Below are 18,142 nucleotides of genomic sequence, written 5' to 3'. Positions count from 1 at the left end.
CTCCACAGGGAAAAGATAAGGCTCTCTGCTTCCAAAAAGATTTAAAGTCTCAGAAACTGAAAGGGGTAGTTCTATTCTGTCTTATAGAATCACTATAGGAATTGACACACAAGGAATCAACTTGACGGCAGTGAGTTTGAATAAATATCCAAGGCAGCTTTAAACATTCCATGAAAAAGTCAAATGAACTTTTTGAAGCCCCTTTATATGTACCTGCATACACATATCTATACTTAAACATACAAATAGATCTTTCGGTGTATGCATGCATACACCTATATTTAAAATACGCCAATTGTAAGAGTTTTGATGAATCTGTGGTCATGTTAATACTACCTCTGTCAAGATGTGTAGGGCATAACCCTCAAAAAGTTCCTTCTGGCAAAAAAAAAAAAAAAGTTCCTTCTGGCTATTTTTTTCAGTTAATCTCATATCCCCACGGCCTATGACAACAACCAATAATTTGCCTTCTGTCACTATGTTTTTTGCCTGTTTTATAATTTCATATAAATGGGTTCACTTAATGTGAGGATAAGTAAAAAAGTCTTGGTAAAAAATACTAGAAGCTTTTATTAAACAAAAATACTGAGTTGTCCTCTTACCAAGCCTATATATAGTTCTGAAGAGGCAGTGTTTTAATCTCTGGTTCTCAACCTTCCTAATGCCGTGACCCTTTAATACAGTTTAATACATGTTGTGGTGACCACCCAACCATAAAATTATTTTCATTGCTACTTCTTAACTGTAATTTTGCAACAGTTATGAAATGGGTGACCGTGACCCCTGTGAAAGGGTTGTTCAAACACCCCAAGGAGTTGCAACCCACAGATTGAGAACCGCTGCTCTAGACTCTCCTAAAGAATTCTCTTACACTTTGTCACCGTGTCAGGATTTGTGTTCCTTTTCAATGGCCTCTGAGTTAGAGTTGCAAAAAAAGTGAAGGGGCAGATCAAGGTTGGATGGTAGATGGAGTTAAGGTTTCCCAGTGTCATGATAGAAAAAAATAATCCTTGGAACAACACTCTGGCCTTTTTCCACCAATGCAGTTTTCTATTTTTATTAAATTTTTTTCATAATAAATCTCCATGATCGTGCTTCAACTTTTAAGAAAGCCTGACTCTGCCTGAGGGTATGATTATCTATATCTTTGGTTAATGATTAGAAAGAATAAGTAATCTGTAGAGAGGGTAATTAGATTAATGGTTTCTTGGGCGTATGTCTGGAGAGATTGAGTTGAAATAGGCAGCTAATAACTCAGTCTAAGAAAAAAGAGAATGTTCTAAAATTGATTATGGTGGTTATTCTGCAACTCTTGATATGATTGACCATTGATGATATGTAGATTATATGCCAATAAAACTGTTTAACAGAAAGAATTCAATGGAGGTTTAATTCTATGTGAGGACCCAACACATTTCGAGCTATCACCGTCATCCATAGCTTTCTGCAAACTAGTCAGAATTTAAGCTCCAATATTGTTCCCTCCTTTAGTCTTGGATTTTATTACTTAAAATCCTTGGATCACACAGGTTGCTGTGCTTCTTCTGTGTGAACTTAGTTGTCACTTTACTTAGCTGCTTGTTTTAAGAAGAGCCTTTAAGATCCTAGAAGCTATTCTTTCTGATAGCCAGCCACCTTCAGAAATCTTCTCTACATTTTGGTATGTACTCTTAGACTAGGTGATTTCTTTGTATATTGAGCCAGAACCACATCATAAGAACTAACTGTTCTCAAAAAAAAAAAAAATAGCCTTCTTTTTGATAATTGTGCTTTGTTAATTGCCTTTAACTGCAACTATAATTTCCCACCTCCACACCACACCCCCAAAAAAGGGAAAGAAAGATAAACATTTCCTACTAAATATATCTGGAGAATGGGTAACTGATCATTCGACTGAGTGCAGCACAGAACCTTAAGTGTATCACTGCACTTAGGTAAATACTATACATTATACTGTACCTGAAACAAAATTAGTATATGTAATAAGTTTTCTTTTAGCACTGATGTATGCAGGGGCAGTGGGTTATTTAATGTGACTCTTTTAGCCAAATTTTCTAACTCCCATCAAATGACGTTTTCATGCATGGGTCCTGTAAAAAAGTAGGGAAAGATACTGTTACGATTTACCTGTGAGTAATTGTGAACAGAATTTCCTGGAGTGGCACATCTTGCTGTGTATAAATTGAGTCTTTGGAAAAGCAGGAGGAGGGATCTCATTACCAGCAAGAGCCAGGAGTAGAGTTTGTTGTCCGGACCTGAGATCCCTGTGCAGTGAACCTCTTGGATTCAGAAGACAGCTCTAACATGGGAAAAGCAGCAGCAGAACCAGAAACCAGAGCATTAAACAGTGATGGACTTCCCAACCTACAGAGCAAATAAAGCTCAGTCCTTTTTTGCAGGAAGCTGGCTTTTAGAGTGGGTTGCCTTTGGACACAATCCAAGTTGCTGGGTTTGTTGACCCATGGAGTAACATTAGGTTTATAGTGGAGTGATATATTTTTGGCATTTATTAGCAGACCTGAAAGAACTTTGTAACATGTACTGGTAAACAACTACCCTGAGCATTTCTCACTTGCATTACAACTTATTCATTTACTTAATAAATCATGAATTTTGTCTTCAGGTTCTATGTAGCTAATGCAATAGATATTAGAACCTATAGATAAAAATAGAGAACACTAGTTAAAAAAACGCAATTTGTAAATAAAGTCTATTGGAGTTTATTTAGTTGGTTTAATTATAAATTCAATTGCAAAAAAATAACTGGCTGCACAGGATAGTTTTGGCTTGAAGTAGCCAATCATTAAGTGTTGAGCATTGTTCCCCTAAATCCTTACCCCTTGCCTACTATCAACCTGCTTTCTATCTATAGAGATTTACCTATTGTGAATACTTATAAATGGAATTATGTAGTAGATGCTATTTTTAAACATCTAGCTCTATCACTGAATATGATGTTTTTTGAAGTTCATCCTTGTAGCATGTTACTAGAACATTCCTTTTAATGGTTATGGTATAATCCATTTCACACTTGTACCACATTTTGTTTGTTTATTCCTCTGTTGTTGAGCATTAGAACTATTTCCTCCTTTATGTGAATGGTGCTGCAATGAGCATTCATGTAAAGTACCTGTTTTCACTTTTCTGAGTATATGTTTATGAGTGGAATTGCCAGATGATATGGTGAGTCTGTGTAGATGCTTCTGAGGAACTGCCAGATTGTTTTCCGTAACAGGTGTGTCAGTTTACATTTCCACTTCTGAGGTATTTTGAGTTCTAGTTTCTGTACATCATTGCCAGTGTTTGCTCTTTTCATTATTTTGAGACTATACTAATAAGTGTCAAGTAATGTCTCCTTGTGGTTTTGATTTCTTTTTCTCTAAAGACTGGTGAAGCTGAGCCTCTTTGCACATATTTATTGACCATTTGTACATCTTTGGAGACAAAACTATTCAAGTATTTTTCCCTTTTTCAAATTGGGTTCAATTTGATAAAAATCTAAATTATTTGGGGTTTTCTTGTTTGTATTTTTTGGGTTTTTTTTTGTTTTTTCCTCTAAAAATCCAATGTTATATCCAAGGTCATGAAAATTGAACCCTACATTTTCTTAGGTGAGTTTTATAGTGTTAGTTCATACAAGTTTGATTCGTTTTCAGTTGATTATATGGTGTAGTTATCAAAGATACCATCTTTCCCCCCATTTAATGATTTTGGCACCCCTGTCAAAAGTCATTCGACCATAACTGTATGAGTTTATTTCTGGACTCCCATTTTTACTCTTGGTCTATATCAGAAGGCTTCATAAAGTTCCTGGGAAAATGGAATTATACTCGAGTATAAACCGACCAGAATATCAGCCTAGGCACCTAATTTTACCGTAAAACTGCATTTTAAATGTGCTAGAAAACTGCTTATCCAGGAGTATATTCGGTAATAGAATCCACCCCACCCCAATCATCTTGAAGCCCTCTTATGTATGTTGTGAATGCAACTGGGTTCTAATTTCATTTTTAGGTTATTTAGTAATGTTTAGTACTAGTATTATATAAAACTCCCATCTGTTTCATGTGTATTAATTTTGTATCATGAAATTTTTCTGACTGCATTGTTTAGCTCTAGTAGCTTTTTTTGTCATCTCATAGGTTATAGAGTTAGAATGGACTCAACTATAGTGAGTGAGCTTTCTTGTGTATTCTTTGGGACTTTCTATAAATAAGATTATGTCATGTGCCTTCTTACTGCCAAGATAGAGGTAGAAGTCCAATCAGCCTTCATTGACCTCTGAAATAGAAAGGTGGTAGAGTGTCTCTTAATTCAGAGTGATAGTACAAGTTCAAGTTTCCACTCATCCTCTGGTAATATTCTGAGGAAGGAGCAAGAGTGGGTTCCTTGTTACTCTGGGATCGTGGTAAACGCCTAGTTCTCCACTTAACCTTTCCTGATGGGATGAATACAGGTTCTAAAACCCCAAAAAAAGTCAAAAATCACTGTCATCGAGTCAGGGTTGACTCAGTGACTCCTGTGGGTTTCCAAGATTATAACTGTTCACAGAAATAGAAAGTCTAGTCTTTCTTCTATTGAGCTACTGATTTTGAATGGCCAACAGTGAGAATTGTAGCCCAAATTATAACCACTATATCACCAGGGCTCCAGTGGTATTTGATTAGAAAAGACTATTATTGAGTGGCAATCATGGTGCTTCTTCCTCTCCTCCCAGTCCCCACCCCGACCCTTGTACTGCAGCCCTAGTGAAATTCTTTGTAACTCGAGGCAAGGCTGGGTAGCAGCATCTACATAGCCAAAAGCAATAATAATGGCATGCTTTATGTGATATCTGTAATGGGAGAAACAATCTCAGTTACTGCTGAATGTGGGGGCACTCCTAAATTGTAAAGTTTCCAGCATCAATTCCTGCTTTTCCAGCATACACATTTTAAAAATTATTTTATTGGGGGCTCATACAACTCTTAAAACAATCCATACATGCATCTGCTGTGTCAAGCACATTTGTATGTTTGTTGCCATCATCATCCTCAAAACATTTTCTTTCTACTTGAACCCTTGGTATCAGCTCCTCATTTTTCTGCTCCCTCCACCTCCCCCCTCCATCATTAACTCTTGATAATTTGTAAATTATTTTGTCATGTCTTACACTGTACGACGTCTCCCTTCACCCACTTTTCTGTTGTGTCCATCTCCCAGGGAGGAGGTTATATGTAGATCCTTGTAATTGGTTCCCCCTTTTCACCCCACCCTCCCTCCACACTCCCGGTCTTGCCATTCTCAGCACTGGTCCTGAAGGGATGATCCATCATGGATTCCCTGTGTTTCCAGTTCTATCTGTACAAGTGTACATCCTCTGGTCTAGCCAGATTTGTAAGATAGAATTGGGATCATGATAGTGGGTGGGGAGGAAGCATTTAGGAACTTCAGGAAAGTGGTATGTTTCATCATTGTTACACTGCACCCTAACTGGCTCGTCTCTTCCCCACGACCCTTCTGTAAGGGATGTCTTGTTGCCTACAGATGGGCTTTGGGTCCCCAATCTGAACTTCCCCTCATGCACAGTGATATGATTTTTTGTTCTTTGATGCCTGATACCTGATCCCTTCAACACCTCGTGATCACACAGACTTGTGTGCTTCTTCCATGTGGGCTTTGTTGCTTCTGAGCTAGGTGGCTGCTTGTTTTCCTTCAAGTCTTTAAGACCCCAGAAGCTATATCTTTTAATAGCCGGGCTCCATCAGCTTTCTTCACCACATTTGCTTATGCACCCACTTTGTCTTCAGTGATCGTGTTGGGAAGGTGAACATCATGGAATGCCAGTTTAATAGAACAAAGTGTTCTTGCATTGAGGGAGTACTTGAGTGGAGGCCCACTGTCCTGTCCATCTGTTACCTTAATACTAAACCTGTAAATATATACACATAGATCTATTTCCCCATCCTCCTCCTATATAAATATATTTACATATGGATATGCCTTTATTTAGACCTCTATAAATGCCCTTTGTCTCCTAGTTCTTTCCTATATTTCCTTTTACTTTCCTCTTGTCCCACTATCATGCTCAGCCTTCATTTGAGTTACTATAATTCCTCTCGGTTACATTACCCTTGATCACGCCCTACCAGGCCTCCTACACCTTCCACACCCCTGATTTGGATCACTTGTTGTTCCCTTGTCCCTGGGTTTGTCAATACCCCTTCCCTTCCCCCTATCTCCCCCTCTCCCATGTTCCCCTGGAACTGTTGGTCCCATTGTTTTCTCCAGATTGTTCATCCAGCCTATCTTACTTAGACCCGTGGAGATGATAACATGCACAAAAACAAGACAGAGCAAAACAAAGCAACAAAAGAAAAGCAACAACCAAAAAACCAATGAGAAAAAAGAAAAGCCTATAGATAGTTCAAGACGGTTGGCCTTTTGGAGTGTTTTCTGGTCGAGTCTGATGGGGTGCCACGCTTTGGCCCCAAAGTCTAGTTTTGGTATTCCCTGGGGGTTTCATTGCTCTCTTTCCCTTGCTGTTCTGTTGCACACCCTTCGTGTTTTGCCTCGGTGTAGTGGGGTCAGATTGGACATAATTCCCACACTGTGTCTCCAGTGTTGTCCCCTGTTAGGGCTATGAGTCATAGTGGGGCTGGCTCTATGGTCTTCTCTGTGGATTGGCTGCTCTGAACGGGCATATCGTCCTCAAGGCTTGGTGGGCCAGGATGTGGTCCACTCTTTCTTCTACCCCCTTCGTTTCCTCCCATGTGCTCTGATCAGACTTGTCCCTCTCCCAAAGTGTACTTCTTTAATGTGGGGTCCACACCCCATGAGAACTCTTTTTGAGGAACTGTCCAAGCTATTGAAAAAGACAAAGTTGAAATTTTAAGAGTTTCCACCCAAGTGACATTGTCTTGGCCAAAGTGATCACTCTAGAAAAGGACAGTTATTGTCAAAAATGTTTTCTGTCTTGCTGACCTGTACCTTTTTCAGTCCTCTCTCTGGAAAGACCTGGTTTCTCTTGTTGATTGCATCTACCTGACCACTTATATACATCTCGGTGTGAAGTCCAGGAATATATAGCAGGCAAATAGGAAACCCAAGGAACTCACTGTAGTGTGAAGTCCCAGAGGCCCTTAAGTGGTTAACCTCATTTTCTTAATTTTGTTTTTATGTGTTACATTCAGAGGTCTTAGCTATATGTAGTGTGGGAGGAATGCATAGAAATGTATTCCTCTTGTATGAGACTGGATCTCATATGGTTTAAAATGAAAAGTCCATTAAGAACTTATTTAAAAAATGAAATGCATAAAAGTTAATTCATTCTTAAAAATATATTACCAACACATTGCTGTAACTTACTAAGTTGTACGTAGTTGTTTTTAGTTTAAGTATATTTCTCGTTGTAGATACAGATTTGTATATAAAAGCATTTATTTTTTCCTTAGGATTATGTACTGAAGGACTCTACCGTGTTAGCGGAAACAAAACTGATCAAGACAATATTCAAAAGCAGTTTGATCAAGGTAAAATGATGATTGTTTTATTGTTTTCCTTTTTGGAATTTCATGATGGGAAGATTTATTTTAATTTTAAAATCTCTTAAGGAATCTAAGGAAAGGGAAAAAAATTGACATGCAATATTTTCCTTAAAAAAACAACAACAACAAAACCCAAGATATCCATCAAGCAAACCTTTAGGACAGAGTAGAACTGTCGCTGTGGTTTTCCATTGTAGCAGAAAGCCTCATCTTTCTCCTACAGATTGCTTGATGGGTCCAAATTACTGACGTTTTGGCGAATACCCCAACATGTATCCCACTATACCAGAAGTATTAATAAAACAAGTAGTACTGTCAAGAAACTAAGTAACTTAAGCACACTGTAAGGACAGTCCATACTATAGAGTTATTTGGTATTAAGGAGTTGAGAACAGGCAGTCTTGGGATTTAAACAGGTCTCTTTTTGACTGTGTCATTAAGAATTTGTAGGTTGGTCAAAATAAGTGCATACAGAGCTTATTTAGCTTTACTGTAGTCCAGGAAAAGGGTCAAATGATTTAAAAGCTGTACACACAAGTATTTAAATTTTGGGTGCAAGTAGGGATTAGTTTTATTGTTTCACAATGAGGGCAAGTTTACATAAACATAATACCAGGATTCTGAAAGAACTCACCATACCATTCCAGGTCTTTGACTCATAATTTTCCAATTCCAGTTATTTTGCTGAATCTTCAAATTATAAAAGTTCAGATCTGTTTGCTTTGCAGGCTTGATTAAACTGGTTCATATCCGTTAAAAGCCCTCTTTAAAGGACAAATGGAAACTGTCTGTTAGGCAGATGTTAGTAATCCAGGGTCAAAGAAATTATAAGAAGTATAAGTATCAAAGTGGAAATAGGTGATAGGGAATTTCTTTTGCAGTGGAAGAAAAAAAGTGATGCTGGTAAAAAGAAGCAATTTGATCAAGAAAATATAATACTGTATTTTTTAATGTAGGTGTTAAATCAGAAGAGGAGCTAGTAAATAAGGAATTGAGGTACTAAAAAGAAAATCTACTAGGTATTCAAACACTCATAGACAGCGGGTTCAAAGTGATTCTGGAAAACCTCGCCCCTGGAGAAGCTGCAGAAAGACAGTGCTACCAGGTTCCTGTCCCGTTCTCACACTCCGACAGCTCCAAGTGCACCGACCCCACCGCACATATCTTATTTTGAAGTAAAAAAACAAAACGGACAAAAACACCCAGCGGGCCGGATAAATGTCCTCGGCGGGCCACAGCTTTGAGTCATTGTCTCCATAAAATTTTTGTAGAGCACAATGATTTCACCTTAATGCTTCTTGGTGCTTAAAACTAGGCCCTGTTGTGACATGTTATAACTAGTCAGTAGAAGTTTATTTTGGTACAAGAAAATTGTGAAATCCATGCATAATTTTCTCAAAATGGATTTCCATAAGCTTTTTTTTGTAATCCCTTGTGTATATATATTATGAATGTTATATTAAAATTATCTGTATAAGTGCAGTTACCTAGTTACCCAGTCATTTTCTATATTAAATCTTTGCTGTTGTTTAGATTTTACTTTAATATGAGCTCAAAAATTTTAAATATTCATCAGAGGTTGATTTTACAATCTTGGAATAGCAAAAGACCTAAATTTGACATGAAACCTTGCCAGCATGAATTAAGATGGTAAACTGCTGTTTAAAAAGCAGAAATTCTGTAAGAAAAGGTGACAAATTATTTGGGAAGAATATGGATTACCTATGCTAACTTAAAGGATTCTTGTTGACCCTTTTGGGTAAGCGTTGAACTGCTAACAGTAGAGTTGTTGTTTCAAACTCACCAGCCATTCTATGAGAGAAAGACGAGCCTGCCCTTGTTAAGATTTTATAGCCTCAGAAGCCCTATGTAGTGTCATTATGAATTGGAAGTGACTTGATGACAGTAGGTTTTTGTTTTGATTGAATGATAGATTAAGCAATTTACATCAGAAGAAAGTGGCTAACCAATATGAAAAGCTGCTTTAATATTTAAAACTAAATATTAAAGTGAAACAATTGCATTTGTTGCCAGAGCAAAAAGATTGATGAGTGGGGTGTTATACTTATCAGCTGAGACCAAACCATTTGTACCACATAGGGACCTTGTTAATGTCATCATCTCTTGAATTAGACTTTCTGGGTTTGTTTCTTGATTCTGCCAACTTTGATCTTTGTACCCCAGGCTATTTAATATCTTTAAAACTCAATTACAGCATCTCTAACGATCTCTAATGATCAGAATAACTATGAAAAAATAATGAAATAATACTGAATGGAGTTTTCAGGCCCTGTATTAAAATGTTTATTTGGTACCGGCTATTTAAGTATTTATTCTCAAAAAATTTAGTATAGACATCAAAGGACCAAATAAGAATTTATATGTAAAATTCCTCTTGTTTTTTCTTTATGGCCTTGTTTAAATGCTTTATGTAAACAAGAGAAAATAGATATTAGTAAATGTTAAAAGTTCTTTAATACAAGCCTTATGCTTGTGAAGAGAACAATTCTTGTTTTGTTCTCTCATTTATGATCTGTACAGCTTACTAGATATTTGTGGGTTTATCAGGTGCAAACTTAAAATAAAAAATTGGGGGCAAGAATTTCTTTATCTATGTAAAGAAATATTTTCAATGAAAAGACCAATTTAGTTTTTTCATCCTATTATAAAGTTTATTTATACACATTGTTGATTGATTAACATTTTAATTTTGTTTTATAGATCATAATATCAATCTTGTTTCAATGGAAGTAACAGTAAATGCTGTAGCTGGAGCTCTTAAAGCATTCTTTGCAGATCTGCCAGATCCTTTAATTCCATATTCTCTTCATCCAGAGCTATTGGAAGCAGCAAGTAAGTATAAATCTCCCCCTTTTAAGGGGGTATATTAGCAGCACTGCTTGGATAATGATTGTTAAAGTGTTGAAATCAGTCGTGCACCAGATTACATAGCTAGTAAAATTCAACTTGCTAGAACAGTGTTTTTAAAGACATTTTCCTTGAAATCTAAATAAAATGAGAATCCCTTGGGGGCAGCCCTGAGTTTTAACTGGTTTTCCAGGTGTTTTATATGATTCTAGAGTTTGAGAATCATTACCGTTCTTAATATGTTTCAAATATATTCTTGAATGCCTCACAAAGCATTATCAAATATTAGTTAAATTAAACATATTCATACTAATTCCCAATGCATTAATTTTCCAGAAATCTTGGACAAAACAGAGCGTCTTCATGCATTGAAAGAAATTGTTAAGAAATTCCATCCTGTAAACTATGATGTGTTCAGATATGTAATAACACATCTAAACAGGTAATTTTATTTTGTTGTATTTTATAGATAAAACTCACTACACTTTCCAAGTGTGTAATTTTATAAATTAAACAGTATTTTTTTCTAGCCTGGATTTTTAATCAAAGAGTTTTATTTAAAAGGGTAAAACATAATTTTAATTTTAAAAAGACATATTAACTTTACCAACTTATTTATAATTGAAAAAATTGAGACTTGGAAAAATTTTGTTTAAAGTCACAATCAGTGAAAATTTTGAAGTTTTTTTGATTTGCTTTCTGTGTCACATTGTGTTGCCTTTGTAAGTTTTGTTTATTTGGGGCAGAGTAGAACTACCCCATAGGTCTTCTAAGACTGTAAGTTTGACAAGCAGAGAACACCACATTTTCCCCCTGAAGGTCACCAAACTTTTGGCTAAAACTTCAGCACTTACCCACTGTCCTACCAGGGCTCTTTTTTTGCCAGGGTTAAATAGGATTATTAATATGTATGGCTTTTTCCTCCCCCCGGAAGTCTACTCATAATATTTCTTGTTGACATTTTAATGAATGTAAATTTTTTCATGTTTGTTTTTCATTAACACTGTTGAGTTCCTAAACCAAATCATGTTAATTTGGTACCTCTTAAAGAGATTGTTGATGTTTAAATTTGATTTTTGCTATCACTAGTGTAAACTCTTACATGTTTTATAATTCCTCCTTAAAAGTTTGCTCTTAGAACAAAAACCAAAACAGTATTCTTATATTTTGGTATAATCTGTGAAATTTAATTATTTTTGAAAATTACAGTACTGTGCTAATGATATGTGATTTGTTCCTTATGTAATGTGCACAAGGTGCTGTGGACTTAATGCACACAATGCACAGTCTTGGGATAGTTTTCTTTGGTTTGGGGTTAGTGTTCCAGAAAAGCAGCCAACATGGCTCAGTGGTTAAGAGCTTGACTGGTCTTTCTGAGCCACCAACCACTCTACAAGAGAAAGAGTAGCAGTGTGCTTCTGTAAAGATTTTCATTGTTGTCAAATGGATTCCAACCCAGGGAATATAGAGGACAAAGTAGAATTGCCCTAAAGGGTTTCTAAGACTTGTACGTGTTACAGTAGCAAACTGCCATTTCTTTCACCCAAAGAGTATCCATTTGGTTCAAACCATCACCTTCATGCTTACCAGCTGAGTGAATTTACCACTGCACATCTTCTATAAAGATTAAACCTTGGAAATCCTATGGTGTTCCTCTGTCTTACATGTTCCCTATGAGTCTTTATTAACTCAGCAACACATATTTTTGTGGTTCCCAGAGCAGTTGTTAGACTTTGTTGAAACTAAGTATATAAGACAGACAAAAGTATATTTGACACATTGAGGAATAGAGGCCTGTGTAATTGTAGGCTAGTAAAAGATGAGCAGAATAAAGAGATGAGATCAAAAGGGAAGAACGGTAGCAGATCACATAGACTGGAGTACTTGAAATGCTCAGAGTGATGTGTTGACTGACTTTTTTACCGACAAGGCCTTGAACTTATACTATAACTCGCCAGTGTCACTAAAGGACACTGTTGAATTAAACTTTTTTTTAAGGGAGACTTTCATTGAAAGCAACCTTGCATGTTATATATTATCTGTTACTCTGAGTTGCATGAGGAACAGAGGACTAACATGATCAGACTTAAAGTTTTAAGGATTGCTTGACTGTACTATAGGAGGGATGTGATACCTCTAAGTGCTGGGGACACTGCAGTGGAAAAACTTTATCCATTTCACGGGGTCTACATTCTAGCATAGGAACTTAATCATTGATAAATACATAGAGTGTTGAATAAATTGCAAAGAACAGAAAGCTACTTTGTGGAGTTACTCTTTTATTGTTGTTAGGTGCCATCCAGTCTGTTCCAACTCATATAGTAACCAGACACCATCTACTTCTTGTGGTCAATAGTCATTGAACTAAGTGTTTTCCATATATATATATTTTTTCTCATTCGTTTTTCCTCTGAACAAGCAGAAACCAATATTTGCACCTTAGATGGCTACTCAAGAGTTTTAAGACCCCCACTTGCCATGCAAAAAGAATGTAGAATACTGTCTTTGTGAACTATGTCATGCCAATTAGCTGTGGTGTCCGCTAACACTATGGTCCTGATCCTCCAGGTCCAGTGACTTTATTTCCTCAAAGTGTTGTTATGTCTAAGACGTTCTCAAAACCCTGTCCTCATATGCTCCACCATATTCATGGGTATATTTGCCTCAAAGGTAAAAAGATAGATGGGTGGGTGGGTAGGTAGGTAGGTAGATGCACGCACATTCCCACTTTCCCATGCCAGTTCTTGTAGACCACCATGATTAACTGTTTTACCACGTTTTTTTACAAAAAGTTGGTATTACTCAAAATATTTTAATTTAAGCTCTTCACAGATATTATTATTATACCACATTTTAAAGCTGAGACTTGCAGCTTTTGTATTTAGGTGGGAAGAAGGTGAGGGGTCCTTTGCTTTAGATAGAATCTTTTTTAATAATGTATAAGATTTACCTGCTACCCTGCATCCTTGTGGGCTTGCTTTTTAACGTGTGAAAATGAGGGGATAGGCTGAAATTCCTACGGTGCATCCTAGTTTAACAGTTTGAGTTATCTAAGATGTGCCATCTATAAACAAGTTAATAATATGTGATTAGTTGCATTTAAATCATTGAATTGAATATTGTAAATGCCATTTGTTACGTTCAAGGTCGTGTTAAAAGGATTATTTAGGGGACGTTGGCAACTAGTTATTTTTTGAAACTTGAACATTCTGGTTGGATGTGATAATGTATTTTTTCCTGAGCTAATTAAAGATAATTGTGTATTTTGGTTTTATCAAATCTTTTGGTATTTCAAAATAGTCAAAACATTTGTATATCATATTAGTACTGTGTTTCTACCTGGGAATGCTTTAAAATTTATCATATGACTTTCCTCCAAAGGGAAAACTTTTTGCATTCAAATAATGTGCCTTCCATACTTGGGCACAGAGGGGCTTCAAAAAGCTTGATGTGGCTAAAAAAGGAGATAAAGTAAAACTAAAGTGGACTTGGAGTATTTGATGACATACAAGTTTATTTCAAACACTTAACAACAAAGTTTCATGTAAAATGTCCATTATCTTTTAATTCCACTTTCCATGACCTTTTTGAAGCCCCTTGTAAAACCGTAAGATGCCGCTCTTTTGAAAAGTTATCTTTGATAATCCTAGGAATAGATTTGTACTGCTTATTAAAATGTAGTTTAATACATGAGAAGAAATGTGAGATTAAAATGTAAAGCCAAATAATGATATCCATCTCCATGATTTTGTAATTATAGTGGGTTTTATCAATGTCTAAGTATTTCTTCCTTTAATTTCAGGGTTAGTCAGCAAAATAAAATCAACCTAATGACAGCAGACAACTTATCCATCTGTTTTTGGCCAACCTTGATGAGACCTGATTTTGAAAATAGAGAATTTCTGTCTACCACTAAGATCCATCAATCTGTTGTTGAAACATTCATTCAACAATGTCAGTTTTTCTTTTACAATGGAGAAATTGTAGAAACTGCAAACACCGTGGCTACTCCGCCCCCTTCGAACCCAGGACAGTTGGTAGAGCCAATGGTACCACTTCAGTTACCACCACCATTGCAACCTCAACTGATACAACCACAACTACAGGCGGATCCTCTTGGTATTATTTAACTAGAAAATAATTGCAGAAAGCCTGAAATTGGACAAAAAGCAAATCTAGACATGCATGTTTCAGGGTTCAGTAGTATACTTTGTTTCATACTGATAATTCACATTCAAAATAATGAGACATTTTCTTTTTGAACTCTGATATTCCTTATTCATTAACATTACAGATCTAAGACCATGTGATAAGCATGACGGGAGAGGTTTAATTTTTATAAACAAAAATAGCTATAAAATACAAAGCTGCTGCTGCATGCAACCTTATTGCAATCAATATATCATTCCTGTGGCAATTTCTGTCACATATTGTGAATAAAATTTTTCTATAGAAATTAAATGACTTAAAAAACTCAAATATATGAAACATTAGTGCTTTTTACCCTGCATTATGGCTGATTTTGTTATTTGATGTGCTAATTTGGGCTATTTAATTTACATTTTAGCAGTCTGTTTAGATTACGGTAAAAGCCCGGTTATGTATTTTATAATTTCAAGCTACTTATGCCATGCTTGGGATGTTATATGGAAGAAAGAAAAAAATATATACTTGACATACTTCACATTTCTGCACATTCATCGTTACGTCTACCTAAACTTGTGGATTATTTGATGAGGGGTAAATGAGCGTATTTCTTGTACACACATACCAAGGACATGCTTGTGGTTAAAGTGAATTGATAATGTTGTGCAAAGATAGCTGTCACAAAGTCATTTCTTAATGATCCACAAGGAAGCAAACATTTTGTATACTGTTAATTCTGTAAACAGATGCATGTCAAAAGATCTTTGATGGTCTTGTAATCTTAATCTAATATATTTTAGATATTTTAATTTTTTTCCCTCTTGGGGAATACATTTAGTATAGTATAGAAAATAGTTCATGACATTTTCATAAAAGTTATGTAACTTTTCATACATAAACGTGAAATTTGTTGTAGAAAATTCTTTAAACCAAACATTTTAATCTAGGACTTTGATTTAATCTGTTCCTTGAATCTATTTTTATGTGGCCCTTAAAAAGACATCCAAAAATCCATTGCTAATATAGCAATAAAAATACTTTGGGTACTGACAGCCTCTTTGGAGTGTGTGTATGTATAAAATTACAAACTTATAGTCACCTTTTTTTTTTTTTCTGTGATATGTTGTACTAAAATCACAATGGTTTTTGCACCATATTTGTTCTAAACAACTGCTGCTTTGGGAGTTAAACCATTTGTTAGTGAAGATGCAGCCAGAACACTAAGTTATGGGGAAAGTTTTCAAATTAGATGATACAGGTAAATCGTTTTGATTTCATTTAAATTTTTTTCATAAACCATGCTCTCCCACTCCCCCCTTTTTTTTCTGGAAAGGAAAAGAATGGTTTGGTTTCCATATTTTATGTAGTGAAAAAAAATCATGTCATCAATGTTGGAGTAACCTTCATTCATAATGCAGTTTTAAGGTTGTTTTATGTATATTATAGTAAATAGATCTTGAGATTCAAGGCTCTCCTAAAAATTTGATTTGCTACATTTTTCTTGAAATAAATACTGTCTTTCCCAACTGTTATGTTCTAAATATTATACTTCTAACTTCAGAATCAAAATATCAAAATGAACCAGGCTGCTGTTAAAGTACATGTATATTATAAATTATCTTATTTGTGTTATACTCTTACATGTTATTATCTTTTCTAAGAAAACAAAGTCCCTATTATTCCTATTGCAAAGCACACAGGAATTAAGAAAGTACAGTAATTTTTTTTTAATCCGGTAAATGTAGTATTCTTAACTTGTTCAATATTACTTATACCTATTGTCTATATAGCTTTAATTTATAGCTGTCAGTTTAACATTGGCATGTCTGGCAAAGAAAATTAAACTTTAAGAGTTTTATAAACTGTTTCTAGGTTGCTAAAGAATTTATTTTTCTACTATATATGATATAGACAAAGCATCAAACTATGTACAGGAAGAAAGCCTGACTATTTCTATTGGAAGTAGCTGAGAAAAGAATTTTCAGAACTATTCATGTCAGTTCATTCTGTCATAACTTTGCTATTGTAATATGTGAATCCAGTTTATTTAAGCTATTCTCTTTTATACTATGTTAACTTCTGTAGTACCATTTATGTGTTATAGCTAGCATTTACCATTTTCCACATTAACCACCTTACCAACTACCCCAGTACTTTATTTTACTGTTCATTCTATCATTGATTGGATGCACTTCATAGTGAGTTACTTAAACAGTCTGCATTTGGTGCAGTTAACCAGTAGATTACAGTTGATGAAAATTAAAATATGGTTTTAAAGCTCAGTCTGTTACACTGAATTGTGTTTGTTTCTGCCAAGGGTTTATATAAATTTTTAATTATTAGAAATAATTCTAAGCAGAATAACAATTAAATTTTTTTCTGATAAGTACAGGAAAGATTTATTCTTTAAGGACATTTCATATATGAGACTTCTTAAAGGATTGAAAGAATATTAGATAGTCTCATATTTAATGGGAAAACACACGGCATTACACTTTCCATTTCTAAATAAATGCCATCTACATATGTTCCATTGTTTCATTTAAGGTTCAGTGCTTGTAATTTTACAATATTGGACTGAACAGTATCTAGATTCACAATATAAAGAAGCATAGTGGTACTCTTTCAAACTTTCAGTAGATTTATTGAAAGTGACTATATCCAACAGACATATTAGGAACATACAATTTAAGAACAAAATTTCAGGCACAATATATCTTTGTTTTAAAATGGTATTTGTTAGTAGTACCTGTTTTGATTGTTTTAACGTTTATGATGTAAATACTGTAGGTAATGGCAATCTAACTCAGCTGAAAAGCAGCTTTTATTTTCCATACTGTATGTAAATACTGTAGAGTTTTTTGAGGTACTGGAATTTAATTTCTAATATCTCTAGATATAAACAAAAGGGAACAGTTGGAATAAGAATGTAGGCCTTAGCTTCCATGGTGATTTTTAGTTTTTTATACAGTAATGTGATGCTATTTGTCAACTGGATATAAATATATATAATTTTAAAAAGTAAAATGCTTTGTTTCTTTGTTTTGCAATTAATGTAATTTTGTGCTTCACCTACAGGATGCTGCAGTGAACTAAATATCAATGAAGCTTATTCTGTATAAAGATGCTATGAATAAAATATTAAGAAGCTGTATAATTTTAAGTTCTAGTTGCCTCTGTTTTTACCATTACATTGGTAAAAATCAGCTAATTTCTCCAGTAAAAAAATGAAACATGAAAATTTATATCAGTAAGAAAGAAATCTAATTAGATATTCTTGAGCTTTTACTATACAATGTAGGGATGTCCAAAATTAATTCTGGGTGTGTACAGATGAAAATTGGATCTTTAAAATGGTCATGAAAATGATAAGCACATATTTCTAAAACTCAACTGTTATCCTAATCTGAAATTTGAGCTATGTCTAGGATGGTCTTTAGAACTACTGGAAGCATTTTGAAGCCTCTTGTGTTTGCTTATGTAGACTGTAACATTTTTGTCTTTTTGGATTGCGATTACAAAGCCAAACTGTATAGTGTCACATCATTTGGATTTTGTGAGGTCTGTTTGCCGGTTTCAATGTAAGAATTTTTGAATAATGG

The 18,142-nt window shown here is 35.0% G+C and overlaps 1 protein-coding gene across 1 annotated transcript in view; it reads left to right on the top strand.

Moving 5' to 3' along the window:
* Nucleotides 1-17,703, top strand: part of ARHGAP5 (Rho GTPase activating protein 5) — a 58,050-nt gene extending 40,347 nt beyond the window's left edge. Inside the window, exons 3-6 of the mRNA XM_004698520.3 lie at nucleotides 7,434-7,511; nucleotides 10,248-10,379; nucleotides 10,731-10,836; nucleotides 14,197-17,703. Of these exons, the coding sequence (XP_004698577.1) occupies nucleotides 7,434-7,511; nucleotides 10,248-10,379; nucleotides 10,731-10,836; nucleotides 14,197-14,524 (644 nt within the window). The 3' untranslated portion in view covers nucleotides 14,525-17,703. The remainder of the gene's footprint in view (nucleotides 1-7,433; nucleotides 7,512-10,247; nucleotides 10,380-10,730; nucleotides 10,837-14,196) is intronic.
* Nucleotides 17,704-18,142: the final 439 nt, after the last annotated feature.

Source organism: Echinops telfairi, unplaced genomic scaffold (genome assembly GCF_000313985.2).
Source record: "Echinops telfairi isolate 266 unplaced genomic scaffold, ASM31398v2 ScPeMD7_18;HRSCAF=68, whole genome shotgun sequence".
In the NCBI taxonomy this organism is placed as follows: domain Eukaryota; kingdom Metazoa; phylum Chordata; class Mammalia; order Afrosoricida; family Tenrecidae; genus Echinops; species Echinops telfairi.
This window is presented reverse-complemented; position numbering and strand designations above follow the sequence as displayed.